Source organism: Aspergillus wentii (genome assembly GCF_001890725.1).
Source record: "Aspergillus wentii DTO 134E9 unplaced genomic scaffold ASPWEscaffold_1, whole genome shotgun sequence".
Taxonomy (NCBI): Eukaryota; Fungi; Ascomycota; class Eurotiomycetes; order Eurotiales; family Aspergillaceae; genus Aspergillus; species Aspergillus wentii.
In genome coordinates this window covers 108,828-121,759 of record NW_024467832.1, presented here as the reverse complement: position 1 = coordinate 121,759, position 12,932 = coordinate 108,828, and the positions used below count along the sequence as shown (strand labels likewise).

General features: G+C 49.2%; 5 protein-coding genes across 5 annotated transcripts; 3 read left to right on the top strand and 2 right to left on the bottom strand.

The window, feature by feature from the left end:
• Window positions 1-28: 28 nt before the first annotated feature.
• Window positions 29-1,958, bottom strand: ASPWEDRAFT_166123 (uncharacterized protein; the record flags this gene model as incomplete). Its single annotated transcript, XM_040829941.1, has 3 exons — window positions 29-882; window positions 936-1,527; window positions 1,602-1,958. The coding sequence occupies 3 exons, from the start codon at window positions 1,956-1,958 to the stop codon at window positions 29-31; spliced, it is 1,803 nt and encodes a 600-aa protein (XP_040693712.1).
• A 75-nt stretch (window positions 1,959-2,033) lies between these two features.
• ASPWEDRAFT_166122 (uncharacterized protein) lies at window positions 2,034-2,396 on the bottom strand (the record flags this gene model as incomplete). The annotated part of the gene is made up of 1 exon (XM_040829940.1): window positions 2,034-2,396. One exon carries the CDS (start codon window positions 2,394-2,396, stop codon window positions 2,034-2,036), a length of 363 nt encoding a protein of 120 aa, XP_040693711.1.
• Window positions 2,397-4,818: 2,422 nt separating this feature from the next.
• Window positions 4,819-6,260, top strand: ASPWEDRAFT_166120 (uncharacterized protein; the record flags this gene model as incomplete). The annotated part of the gene is made up of 5 exons (XM_040829939.1): window positions 4,819-4,916; window positions 4,962-5,060; window positions 5,108-5,187; window positions 5,292-5,463; window positions 5,513-6,260. The coding sequence occupies 5 exons, from the start codon at window positions 4,819-4,821 to the stop codon at window positions 6,258-6,260; spliced, it is 1,197 nt and encodes a 398-aa protein (XP_040693710.1).
• A 237-nt stretch (window positions 6,261-6,497) lies between these two features.
• On the top strand, window positions 6,498-10,725 carry ASPWEDRAFT_33369 (uncharacterized protein). The gene is made up of 3 exons (XM_040833772.1): window positions 6,498-6,685; window positions 6,741-10,297; window positions 10,347-10,725. The coding sequence occupies exons 1-3, from the start codon at window positions 6,615-6,617 to the stop codon at window positions 10,589-10,591; spliced, it is 3,873 nt and encodes a 1,290-aa protein (XP_040693709.1). The 5' UTR covers window positions 6,498-6,614; the 3' UTR covers window positions 10,592-10,725.
• Window positions 10,726-10,945: 220 nt separating this feature from the next.
• On the top strand, window positions 10,946-12,800 carry ASPWEDRAFT_33368 (Zn(II)2Cys6 transcription factor). The gene is made up of 4 exons (XM_040833771.1): window positions 10,946-11,109; window positions 11,162-11,677; window positions 11,726-11,863; window positions 11,909-12,800. Exons 1-4 carry the CDS (start codon window positions 11,050-11,052, stop codon window positions 12,725-12,727), a joined length of 1,533 nt encoding a protein of 510 aa, XP_040693708.1. The 5' UTR covers window positions 10,946-11,049; the 3' UTR covers window positions 12,728-12,800.
• The last annotated feature ends 132 nt before the right edge of the window (window positions 12,801-12,932 follow it).

The following is a 12,932-nucleotide window of genomic DNA, read 5'->3' as shown; positions in this document are numbered from 1 at the left end:
CACAGTAAATGATATCTGCTGCATACAATCATCCAGGCCGACTGAAGAGTGCTACATCTTTCTTTTGTGTCCATCCGCAGACAGAAGGCAAGAAGCCAATATTCATCATGTATCCCGTGCTCTTAACCAAGGCAGCCTTTATGTCTTCATCGAAATGCTGATTGTAATCATTGGATGGATTGCCCATGAGATCATGCGCGTTTGCCCGGAACCACTCCATTAAAGGGAGAAATGAATGGTCGTACTCGGCCTGCTCGACATCTGTCTGAAGGATCTTCATCCACGGGCCATGGTGCATCGTCTTGATGGGGATACCAGTTTGACTGTGCAGTATATCGCAAAAGGTCGCCATGCTCACACCATCCAAGAGTTGGATCCGCGTACTCCCGGGTGCTGTGAAGAGATTCTCGATCGTGTTTGAGGCTACGTGGTCCACACCTGCTACGGGAATATGTGACTCAACAAGGTCCTGGCTGATGGCACCAAGTTTTAGGATGCTAAAGGCCAATCTCCACAGGAAGTCGTCCGTATAGACCACCCCTTCATCCTTTGTCCCAACAATGAACCCCGGTTTCGTTGTGATAGCACGAGGGAAACGAGAGGCATGGTTCTGAAGGTACGAGTTGTATTCGCCAACTATCAACTCGGACATGAATTTGGTTTGGTCGTACCCGCTAGCTCTTGCAAGGTTTCGAGCAATTTGGTGTTGGGTTTCGTTGGTGAAGGATAGATATCCTCCCGATACATAATTGAGTGGACATTGCACTTTCATATTTGCAATCGCAGAGAGAATATCAGCAGTGCTGTTAGCATTCGTTGCCTCGAGGGTATCATAGCTTCCAACCAGTTTACCTTGGCTCCGTTGTGAATGATCCCATCGATCTGTGTTTGGTCGTCTTTTCCAGCCAACGCAGCCCAATTGTTCTGGTGCAAACCCAATCGAGGCTTGCTCAAATCGCCTAGCCAGATTTCAATGCGAGATTGATACTCATCACGCCACCACTGTCCGATCAAGGCTTGCTGTTTGATTTTCTCACGAGCCTGGTCAAGATCTTTGGCTCTGACCAAACCTATAATTCGGTTGACGCTGGGATGTTGCAATAGAAATCGTAACATTTGCCTTCCCAGGAATCCGGTTATGGAGGTGAGGAGGATCGTTTTTGAGGCAAATTGAAAGGGCGGAGTCTCGGTTGAAAAGGGGAGCCTCTTCTTTATTGCCCCGAGATCTTCGAGAAGGTTTCTAGAGCTTCCTTTTGTGACTTCCCCGGCCTTTGTTCCCGCAATCATTTCCTCAATACCACACACCGTTGTTCCTGGTCGGTGCAAATCGGTAATAGTGATATTCTTTCCGTACTTCTTGCGGATTGACGCCGCCAGAAACGAGATGTGGACTGAATTGAAACCGGCATTGACTAGTGGGAAGTCTGGCTCGCGCAGAAACTCCATGGATGACGTCCGTTTAGCTTCCAAGATATCAACAACCAAATGGCTGATCTCAATGGCGATGATCCTATCGGCAGGGATCTCCTGCCAATCTGGGTTTGAGCCTTCTCCACTTCGGAGCTTCATGAGATTCTCGAAGCAAGGCGACCCAAACTAACTCGTAAGGACTGGCGGTCAATCTTCTTAGAACTGGTTAATGGCATTGTATCGATGGGGATGAATATAGATGGAACCATGTAAGAGGGGAGAAAGTTTCTCAGCCTTCTGCGAATCCAGTTGGTGGATGACATTTCGTGCCCGTGCCCTTTTTCCACAAAGGCCACGACTTCCGGGTCGCCATCTTTATCCCTAACCAGAACAGCTGATCGCCCACCATTCAGCAACGAGTTGATTCTGGTCTCTATTTCACCCAGTTCCACGCGCAACCCGCGGATCTTGACAAACTCACTCTTTCTCCAAAAGAATATGATATCGCCGTTCTGGTCATGTCGTGCTAGATCTCCGGTTTTGTACATTCGATATGAGGTTGCCCAGGGAAAGCATACTGCCCATTCCGGGGGTTGTATAAAGCTTTCAGCTTCACGGGATGGCTAGTTCAGATAGCCCTGTCCCAGGTAAGGGCATTGAATGAGCAATTCGCCTTTGAGCCCGACGGGCCTTAGTTTCTGCACATTGGACGGATCGACAATCCAGCAGGTGACTCCGATACCTTTTCCGATATGTTTGGGATGGTCATGTGGGCTCATATAAGACCTGACCGTGTCCCAGACGCCTGTCTCTGTGGTCCCGTATACGTTGTTAAGTCGGACCTGGCTAGACCATCTCGAGAGTATTTCCTTTGTGGGTGCATCACCCCCTATGCTGAGGCTTTTCAAAGTCGGTACATTGCGTGGGTAGATTTGACTGACAACCACAGGTGTCAGGCTGGCATCTGTGACCTTAAGCCGGCCCATTGTGGACTCCAATTTTTGAAGTCGCTCGTCTTCCGATGGTATGCATAAAATACCCCCTGTGGTAAGCAGTGCAAATATCTCTAGAATACTTGCGTCGAATGAAGCCGATGCAAAATGGAGAAAACGCGTCTTGTCATTCAAATCAAATGATTTGATAGATTCAAGCACAGACCCTGCGACACAACTGTGTTCATGAACGACTCCCTTGGGCATCCCTGTGCTATGATATATGCTTGGCTTGACGAGTCTGTCTCAGTCTCCTTCTCCCACAGTTCTGGGGTCTTCAGATCTTGGTATAACGCCGTGGTGACTATCTGAGGTCCAAGATCGTTAGGTTCAATCGTTTGACAATACTCTCCTCAGTAACCAGAGACTTCATCTGCGCCTTCTGAGCAATATAAGAAATTCGCTCAGACGGCGTCGCAGGGTCAATGGGGACATAGGCTGCCCCAGCCCTTAGGATACCCATAATGGAAACGATGGCCCATGGCGACTTGGTCAAACAGATTCCCACACTGTCTCCTTTCCGCACTCCAATGCTCTTGAGATAGCATGATACTGCGGCAGAGCGCTGACCTAGATCACGATAGGTGATGCTTTCATCTGTGGAAGAAATCGCGATATCCGATGGTCTTCTCCGATAATTGCAATTGATTCAAGCCGTGTATAGTGGATGATCCCTCGGTGCCAATGCGTTCATTCCATGCCATGAGTCTCAATCCGTCGAAAGTGCTAAGGGCGTGGATATCTCCAATCCGAGCCGAGGATTGGAATAGAACATCCACTAATACTCGTCTATAGCTCTCCACAAAAGCATGAGAGCTGAACGTCGGCTTATTATTATCGTTGACATAGGTGCGGGTGATCAACTTATCGGGTGATGTAGATACTACCAGCGGTACATCAATCTGAGAGAATTAGGAACAGCCAGATAATCAAGTGTTCAGCCAACATACACCATCAAGTTCATGGAACAGACCGGCTACCCAATCATCTTCAACTGCAAAATTGGCGTCGGTTATATATATGGCAGGTTTCGGTGTCGTTGCCTCTTGGTTATCACACGTCGGGTCTGTCATGGCAATCGAAGACGTCAAATCATCCAACGTGGCATCTGTGTCAATTGTAACACGACACCGTTCCACCACCGGAGCCGGAGAACCAGAGCTGACATTTCCACTCTGGACTGAAAGAAAAGAGACATCAGACTGGTCATAGTACTGATGAACCAACAATGAAAAGGCAGAAACGAGGAAGGCTTCCTTTCTAAACGGGTGGCCAGCGATGCGTCCTGGGGAACAACGAGACAGGATGTCTGGTTTATCAGGAGATTTAGGCCGAGGAAGCAGCGCAGGCTGTGGGAGTTACAGGAATCTTCGAATACCCATTTCGAATGTTGATTGTTTGCAGAATCATTGAATGTTTTCCATGATGGTCATACTGAGCAGAAAGAATTCTCTACCTTAGTATTTATATTAGGTTCATAGTCTATACTTCCCTGAATATACCTGAAAACGATGCCTTAGCTACTCTGCATACGAATAACTCGGAAGCTCCGCTCACAGGCACTTGAATAAGATTGACTGTCATACTCCAAAAATGGAAATGACACCGCATTAGTGCAAACCCTACAGAATCCTTTGATGAACCTTGATGTGATTGATCAATCGATTGTTGAGTTAAAGTCTAAAAGAGAGCTGAGATAACGCATCATCAGTATACTCCTTGCAGATGAAATATGGACCTACCTAGTTGAGAAACACTTGACGTAACTGCCTGCTTCCACGTGCTTTGGAAGATATATTGTGAATGGTGGTGTTACTTCCTTGGTGGTTGCACAGAAATTCCAAAACAGCAAAACCAATGACAGGTGCATTATGACAGCCGAATCAGGTCTTTATTTGTCATTATTGACGATTTATCAAGACATGTACGGAGCTTATGCCTGCTTGCAGATCGGCAGAGGAATGATGAAGAAAAGGAACAAGCGTAATTAGTTAGTATATAATGGGCTGTTAGCCATCTTAGCCGAGTCACTGAGTGACTGATTTACGCCTTGTGACACCATGGACAACATGGCAAGATGGGATAGTTCCATCAAACTGGCAGGAATGGAGTGCCAGAAAAAGCTACTCGTGCTCCGTATGCCAGGGATTATCGCAAACACAATACATGTTGTATCACCTCACCTCTATTGTATAGCTACAATCATTCGGTAAACCTACCTTGAAGGGGATGAAGTCGCTTCTTTGGTAATACTACATGGCATTGAATGTTTTTCTTCCTCTGATGGCGAATACATGTAGTGAGACACACCGTTGATAGAATTACGCCCTTGCTGGTTCCGGATTGGACATATATATATAATGAGCTAATGATCCGGTATAGACAGGCAAAGCTAAACCTTGGAAGAACGCCAAATATGTCATTTTCAATAACGGGGACACATGCAGATGCGATGGAGGAGATGATGCAAAAGGCAACGGCGCAGGATATTAGCCCAGCCAATAACCTGGGGAGGTAAGAATTTGATATTGGGTTCAGGTGCACAGCCTGAAGATCTAGCTTCGTGACAACAAGCCAGGACAGCGCAGCCACTCGACTTATGGCACTCAACTCAGACAAACATCACGCTTGTGTTGGAGAATATACGTCAATTGCCAAGTATGAGGGCCAGGGTACACAGATCAATCACCGCTGACAGGGGATAGCTTCCATCAAGACTGTGTTTCGATGCTCGCGGATCTATACTTTGACATCGAGGTGAGAGTGATTCCAGTGAATGAGGATAGTGGGTTTAAATTTGATGCAACCAAAATGGAGGATTATCTGGATGACAAAACCAGCACGAGCCTTGAACTAAGTCAAACGGACAAGAATGTTAACATTTTTCAGCTGGCGTATTCCTAAAACTTGGGAGTATCTACACCGGCCATTATGACCCAGTGAAGGTGGCAGCCTGTCTGGATGGATATGAAGCTCGCACTGGATACAATATCCCGATTCATGTCGACGCAGCCAGCAGGGGATTTGTAGCCCCGTTTACGCACGGGAATACTGTCGACTGGTAGGATGTCAACACGGCAGGCTGAATTATTCATGTCTGGTGATTGCAGGGATTTTAATTTGCCACGAGTACGGTCTATCAACGACGCCGGTCATAAATTCGGACTGGCCACATGCGCCGTCGGATGGGTGGTCTGGCGGGATCGTTCCTTTGTGCCAGAGAGCCTTATTCTTGAGCCAGACTACCTTCGTTGGACGCAGCTGGCATTTACCCTCAGCTTCTCGCGACCGAATGCTCCCGTGGCTGTTCAGTACTATCATCTCCGTCGGCTGGGAAGAGACGGATACCAGAAGGCCATATATACGTTGCTGTCTACAGCTCGGGAGCTGAGCTTTCGCCTTGAAGACACCGGATACTATCGTTGCATAAGCGATATCCATAGGTATGTGTCCGGCCAACCTCTTTTGAGTGCCCTGCAGCAATCGGAGCCAGGGAAGAACATTCGAATCCCTTGTCATCACCACTGCGACTCGTTTGAATCAGGGCTACCTGTAGAGGTGTTTACTTTCTCCGATGCCTTTAAACAAAGATGTCACTGGGCCAGTTTATCCCACGTGAGTGACAAGATGCATGATAGGAAGTTTGAATTCCACGTAAGTCTGTGCTCTGTCCACTCACACCTGCTGATCGCTGTAGATTATGAGTTGAATGGACGGGGAAAGAACGGTCAGAACATTGATGTGCTCCGAATCGTTGTACGCTCATCTGCAATCGATGAGATGATGGAGAAGATCGTGGCAGAGTTGGTTGACGTTGTCGAGGAGTTGGAGAGTGTTGGAGACCATGTGACTGTCTGATCACATGTTCTCTATCTAATGCCGTTAGCGTTGTAGCTTAATGGATTTGGACCAGTAGGAGTCATCAATGCGCATTCTCCACATTCTAAAGCAGTCCCATTGGCTGGAATCCTGATTTACATTTCCCCACACAAGGATCACCCCATCCAACAGCCCCCATTGGCCAGACTGAATAGTGGGTCTGCTTCAGATTCCCTGCAACCAGACTGTCTCCTCCATCGTCACTTCTTGTCCTGCCTTTTTTTTTTCGGTAACTGCCAACTCTACTGGGGCATTTGATGATGCCTTTTGTTCCAACTTACTTATATTGCTACTTTATTCATCCGAATCGCACTCAGGGATAAGTCGGCCCCGATGGCTTCTTTCTCGCCGCCACCGGCGCAGCAACGTTCATCCAAGCTTCGACAGGAGCGGGAATTTTACAAGTGGGTGATGCGACCTCAGGCGGGGTTGAATAGAACTGACGCAGCCTTCCCTTAGATATATCCAATTCAATTCTCCTCCTACGGGACATGACGGTCAGGATGCCTCTACCGCTCGATCCTCGTCTGATACCGCGTTGACAGCCTTCGCTCAACTTGGCGCTCTGCGACTGAATGCGCAGCGGGCCATGATATCCCTCTTCGACCAAACCCACCAACACATCCTTGCTGAAGCGACCCGGACGCTGAGTCTGCAGGACGACACTGTGCACGAAGGATCGGATGCGCTGTGGGTGGGCTGTTGTGTTATTCCCAAGGAGACCGGCTTTTGCAAGCACGTTGCGGGTTTACCTCAGGCCGGGCTATCTGCCGATGACAAAGTGGTGGACGGTGTGGCATTTGTTGTGCCTGATCTCAGAGAAGATGAGCGCTTCAGTAAGGGTAGCATGGTCCGCAAGTACCCCTATGTGCGATTTTATGCAGGCGTCCCCATCGTTAGCCCTTTAGGGATCACGATTGGGTCGTACTGCATCCTTGATGACCAACCCCGTTTGAGGCTGGAACCCTCAGAGCTGCGCTTTATGGGCGACATGGCGGCCACGGTAATGAAACATCTGGACATGGCCAGAGTCAGCGTCCAACACCGTCGGGCGGAGAGGATGATCGTGGGTCTGGGGAGCTTTGTTGAAGGCAAATCGACTCTCCGTAGCTCGTGGCTACGAGATCGTAAGCCATCTATTGTCGCAGAAGGCCTGGTTGAGGCTTCCGAGGGTCAGCCGCATGTGCGACAACAGGAGGAACAAAGCCTATCGGATACTCCAAGCCCCGTGGGAGGAGGCCATGATGCTACCTCACGACCGTCTATCAGTCCTTTACAGCCAACTGAACCTGGATCTTTGAGCAAGGATGAGTCGAATGGGCACGTGAAAAATGGTCCGAAACAAGAATCTACCTCAGACAGGGCTACCTCCGTAAGAAGCCAGGCATCAACGGACAGTATCCAGAACGACGCTCTCGCTACTCAGATCAAAGAGGTTTTCTCCCGTGCTGCGAATCTCGTTCGGGAGTCAATCGAGGTCGAGGGCGTCGCTTTTGTTGATGCTAGCTTTGGATCTTACGGTGGTTTGGTTAGTGAGAAAGGACCAGAGGCTGACAGCAGTCTTTCGGACACGGATTCGTCAGACGACAAAGGTGTCGCCCATCGAAGGCCATCTTTGAAATCAACAACATGGGCCGGAAAAGACAGCCAAACAGATAGCGCAGCCATTTGTGGTGTTCTGGGGTATTCAACCTCTACAGTTTCCAGCATCGACGATGCGCCGAAAGATGATAGCACTGTGTTAATGCCAGAATCACTACTCAAGACTCTCATGCGCCGCTATCCTCATGGTAAAATCTTCAACTTTGATGAAGGTGGAGGCATATCCTCTGATGAAAGCAGCGATGGTCTTCCTCGACTTGCCCTCCAACGTCAGCTATCCCGGAGCGGTGTACCAGAAAGAAATAAACAGCGACCCAAAGAACGCAGAAGAGCCCGGGGGAATTCTCTTCAACGGGACGCTGATGGTCTGATCCAACTTCTTCCTAAAGCTAGAAGTATCGCTCTGCTGCCACTATGGGATTCTCATCGCGGCCGATGGTTCGCGAGCTGTCTCGTGTGGACAAATACCCCACAGCGCGTCTTCTCTCCTGAAGATGAGCTGACCTATCTTGCTGCCTTTGGTGATTCAGCAATGGCTGAAGCCCATCGTGTGGATGTTGAGATAGCGGAGAGGGCCAAGTCGAACCTAGTCAGCAGCATTTCACATGAGCTGCGAAGTCCGCTTCACGGAATCTTTGGCACTTCCGAATTATTGAACGACACTACCCTTGATGCACTACAGCAAGGGATGGTCCATACCATCGAGTCGTGCGCCCTCACGCTCTTGGATACTATCAATCACTTGCTCGACTTTGCACAAATCAACAAGTTCCGAAAGGGGCGGTCACGCCAGGACAGTCGAAATCCACAACGTTCCCATATATCATCCATTGTCAGCGAGTCGAAGATTAACAAAAGGCTGCGTGGTAACATGGTTAGTCTGACTTCTAATGTACAGCTCGACGCGGTTCTGGAAGAGGTTCTCGAAAGTGTCTTTGCCGGATTTAGCTTTTACAACCGTCCACAATCACAGTCCCCGTCTACCAACCGTCGCTCATCCATATCAACCGATGCATCGGGAATGTCCGATACTGCCTTTTCACCATCTGGAGCGGTGCAAGTCTTTTTTGATGTCGATCCAGCGGTTAAATGGAACTTCTACACGCAGGCCGGTGCCTGGCGGCGCATCCTGATGAACATCTTTGGAAACGCGCTCAAGTACACCAAGACAGGTTTCATCCATGTTCGATTAGCGCCATCTCCATCTGCTGCTGTTGCCTTGAAAGGCGGGGGCAATGGTCATACTTCCGCTAGTCAAGGGCGTAAAGCTGGCGAATGTCCAATTGTCTTGTCAGTTAAAGATACCGGCCAGGGAATTAGTGCGGAGTTCCTACAAAACTCCCTTTTTACTCCTTTTATGCAGGAAAATTCGCTTTCACCAGGAAATGGGCTAGGTCTGAGCATCGCCCGTCAGGCGGTCCTCTCTCTTGGAGGTTATATTGAGGTCAGCTCCCAAGTTGACAAGGGTACCGAAGTGACTATAGAGGTTCCTCTTTGCCGTTCCCGCTCCCCTGTACTGTCGGAGGACTCTGCACCGGAAACTCTCCTCCTATCCATGAAGAAAAAGGCGCGCGGGAAATTGATAGGTGTTTTGGGACTAGGAACATCTAGAGCGTCAGAGCAAGACACCGCTCTGCGTACCTCGCTGGAGAGACTGTGTCGGGATTGGTTTGGGATGGATATCTATTTTTTCGACAACATGAAAACTGGCAATGTACGGTGTAACTTTTACATTGTGATCCAGCTGGATGTTTCCCCGTCCCAAAGCCAAGAGCTACAGCTACTGTCGAGCAATGCGCGTTTCCCATCCCCAGCCATTGCCATCTGCCAGTCACCCGATGCGGCACATGATATGTTCTTAGCCGCCAAAGCCGCCGGAGACACTGCGATTGTTGAGTTCATCAGTCAACCATGCGGACCTCGGAAGCTGGCCAAGGCGCTGGACATATGCATGAAGCAGCAAGAGGGCCGAAGGTCGAGAAAAGGGTCCATATTCCAGTCGAGTGAAGGTATAGATGAATCTGGTGCGGGCTTTGATGTGCAGCAGTCATCCAACATTCCCCCAGCGATATCGCGAAGATCAACAACAGAACGTTTACAAAGTAAACAGCCTTTTCTTGAGGATCAGCTACCAGATGTGGATGTTAGAGACGATCGCGCCCGGGAGGGTGATGGGTACGGAACCGATATATTATGCCCGACTACATCATCGATACCATACCGATTGACTGAAAACAAAGCAGCGCCAGATAAGCGATCAGCCGTGCTGTTGGTTGAGGATAATGAAATAAACCTCAACCTATTAGTTGCGTATATGAGGAAAGGCAATTACGACTATGGAATCGCGCGAAACGGCGTGGAGGCTGTGGAAGCGTATGAAACTGACCCGACCAGGTTTTCGGTGATATTGATGGGTTTGTTCCAACTCCTCATTTATTTTGATATCCTTGCTAACTACAGTAGATATATCAATGCCGGTGATGGATGGACTGGAAGCAACTCGCCAAATCCGAGGGTTCGAAAGGACGTATGAGAGCAAGCTTGATGATTCTGCAAGATCGACGTGGAAGCCAGCAACGGTTGTCGCATTGACAGGGCTGGCTAGTGGATGCGCACAGCAAGAGGCATTTTCATCTGGAATGGATCTGTTTCTGACCAAGCCGGTTAAGATGCAAGAACTGACACCGATTATGGACAAAGTGGTGTAGAAATATATATCAACGCTTACATGCAGTACGACCACGACGGATATACTTTTGCCATATATGATTTAATGGATTGTAAAATTATTCAGCTAGCGCATTATCTATATTTCAAGAAACAATATGAACTTTACCTCTACTCATAGCTGTATGCCCTATTATATAGCCTGTCTATAGTCCAGACAGCCGGTCCAATTTTGTGGCCTTTCCGAAATGGACTAGCGTAGTCCTAAAATGGAAAGACCCCACTATATAAAGCCAAGAGTGGCGAATCCTGCCGCTGATTGGCCCGCAGGGACCACCTGTTGACGGGCATCGTCGATCTCCTGATGCGCTTCTTTTCCTCGTCCTTTCACTCTCCTTTCATTGCTGTACGACTCGATCCTTTCCATCTCTGGCCCGTGACATGATCTCCATTGATCGGAGAGTCTGGCTGATGAACCAAGCCCCCCAGTCTATCTATTATGGGTGGGATTCCCTGGACATCCCGGGGCTGCAACACCTGTCGGAAGAGGAAAGTCAGGGTATGTTCGATGGTCGCGTTCGGCGCAGGAACCGGCTGACAGAGGGCGACAGTGTGATCTTCAACAACCCCAGTGTGCGCGATGCATCAAACGAGGAGTCGTCTGTGGCGGGTACGAGCGTGCACGCAAATTCATCCACCAGTCTGCAGATACCCCAGGCCTCGCCAATGACCAGAAAGCCATCCAATGGGCAAAGACCAACACGATCCTGCCGACCGTGAATATCAACTCGGAAATCCGCTCACAGCTGTTCTCACTGTTTATCGATGCGTATGTGCCTTCCTCACCTAACCCCACCGGCCAGGTTGTCTACAGATATCGACAGACGCCGTATCTGGTCGAGGAATTGCCTCAGTTTATGGGTGGGAAGAACAGTGCGCTACTAGACAAGGCGATCTCCGCCTTGGCGTCTGTCTTTGTCGGCAAGACACATCAAGATGACCGGCTTGTTCATCATGGAATTAGACTCTATAATCAGGCTATCCAGATCCTGTCGTTATTGATTCAGCGGAGCCGAGTTCCTGCCGAGGAGCTTCTCTATGCGACCGTGGTGTTTCAGTTGTATGAGGTGAGTTAGCTACAGCGTCACTAGAGATGCGTTTCTAAAGGCTGGTAGATTATAAACTGTCCCTCTGGGTTTCTGGGATGGATGGTCCATATGCATGGGGCAAATGCAATCTTGTCCCGGCATGGAGGGTCGTTGAAGGAGAGCCGACAGTCGACTGAATTGTATCGCCATTTGAAATTATCCAACGTGAGTCTTGTCCTTTATCTCCACGACAATACTGACTATGCGTAGATATACAATGCTGTTGGAAAAGCGACTTGCGCTATGAGGTTCTGTCCAATGTGGCATTCTTTAACTCCAGCGAAACCGGAGCCTGTTGACGAAATCCTTGATATTCTTATGGAGTGTACTGGCATTATGGAACGTCTTGGTGCGTTACAGTCAGCACATAACCAGGCGCAAGCTGGTAATCGAATATTGAAATCCCTGCTCAAGTTGAAGCAACGAACATTTTCGTGGTATGATCGGCTGCAGTCCGCCAACAAAGTGCTTTATACGGAGGCTGCAACCAATAATCAGATACCCTACACGGGTAGGAGGAATCCTTTCCCGGAGGCTATACATTTTGCATCGTTGGAAATCGGAGAGGTACACATGTATTACTGGGTTGCGCTTGTTCTCTTACACTCACTCCTGAGTGGACTGCAGATGATCATTGGCCAACCGGTGCAGCCGGCGTCAGACGAGAACAGCCGACATGGCAAACCAGCCAAGCTGGAATCGGAACAGGTGGAAGACCCGATTTTGAAGGCCGGATATTATGCCGGCCAAATTTGTCGGGGGGTGGGATACTTTTTGCGACCCGAGATGAACGTGCTAGGGGGGAACCATTTGCTGTTCCCGGTCGCGATGGCGGCACAATTCTTTCACGGCCATGGGTATTCGGAGCAGTATCAATGGTGCCAGGAGGTGTTTCTCAATCTCAACTCGCTCGGACTCGGACTAGCGACGGTCCTGACGTGCACCCCGTGGTCCGAATATCAGTCGATCGAAGACCAGAAACTAACGACGGTGATGTCGGAGATGGAAGAAGTCAAACTGGAGGAGTGATTTGCAATGACCTGTACATATGATTGGCTATATAACGCAATGCAGATGGATATTACGTCGACTGTCTGACTGACATACTCGTAAGCCCGGTTGATGGAGCCACGCGGGCGGGAGAATGCGACGCTGGCGGCTAAATGTGGTGCCGTCCGGATCCCCACGGCAGCCCACAAAATCCCCAGATTCCTCTATTCCCATTCCCCAGATT

Coding starts and splice junctions, on each gene's coding strand:
- ASPWEDRAFT_33369 (XM_040833772.1), top strand. CDS start 6,615: ATGGCTTCTTTCTCGCCGCCACCGGCGCAGCAACGTTCATCCAAGCTT. Junction 6,686..6,740: donor CAGGAGCGGGAATTTTACAA/GTGGGTGATGCG, acceptor GCCTTCCCTTAG/ATATATCCAATTCAATTCTC. Junction 10,298..10,346: donor GTTTTCGGTGATATTGATGG/GTTTGTTCCAAC, acceptor TAACTACAGTAG/ATATATCAATGCCGGTGATG.
- ASPWEDRAFT_33368 (XM_040833771.1), top strand. CDS start 11,050: ATGGGTGGGATTCCCTGGACATCCCGGGGCTGCAACACCTGTCGGAAG. Junction 11,678..11,725: donor TGGTGTTTCAGTTGTATGAG/GTGAGTTAGCTA, acceptor AAAGGCTGGTAG/ATTATAAACTGTCCCTCTGG. Junction 11,864..11,908: donor GCCATTTGAAATTATCCAAC/GTGAGTCTTGTC, acceptor GACTATGCGTAG/ATATACAATGCTGTTGGAAA.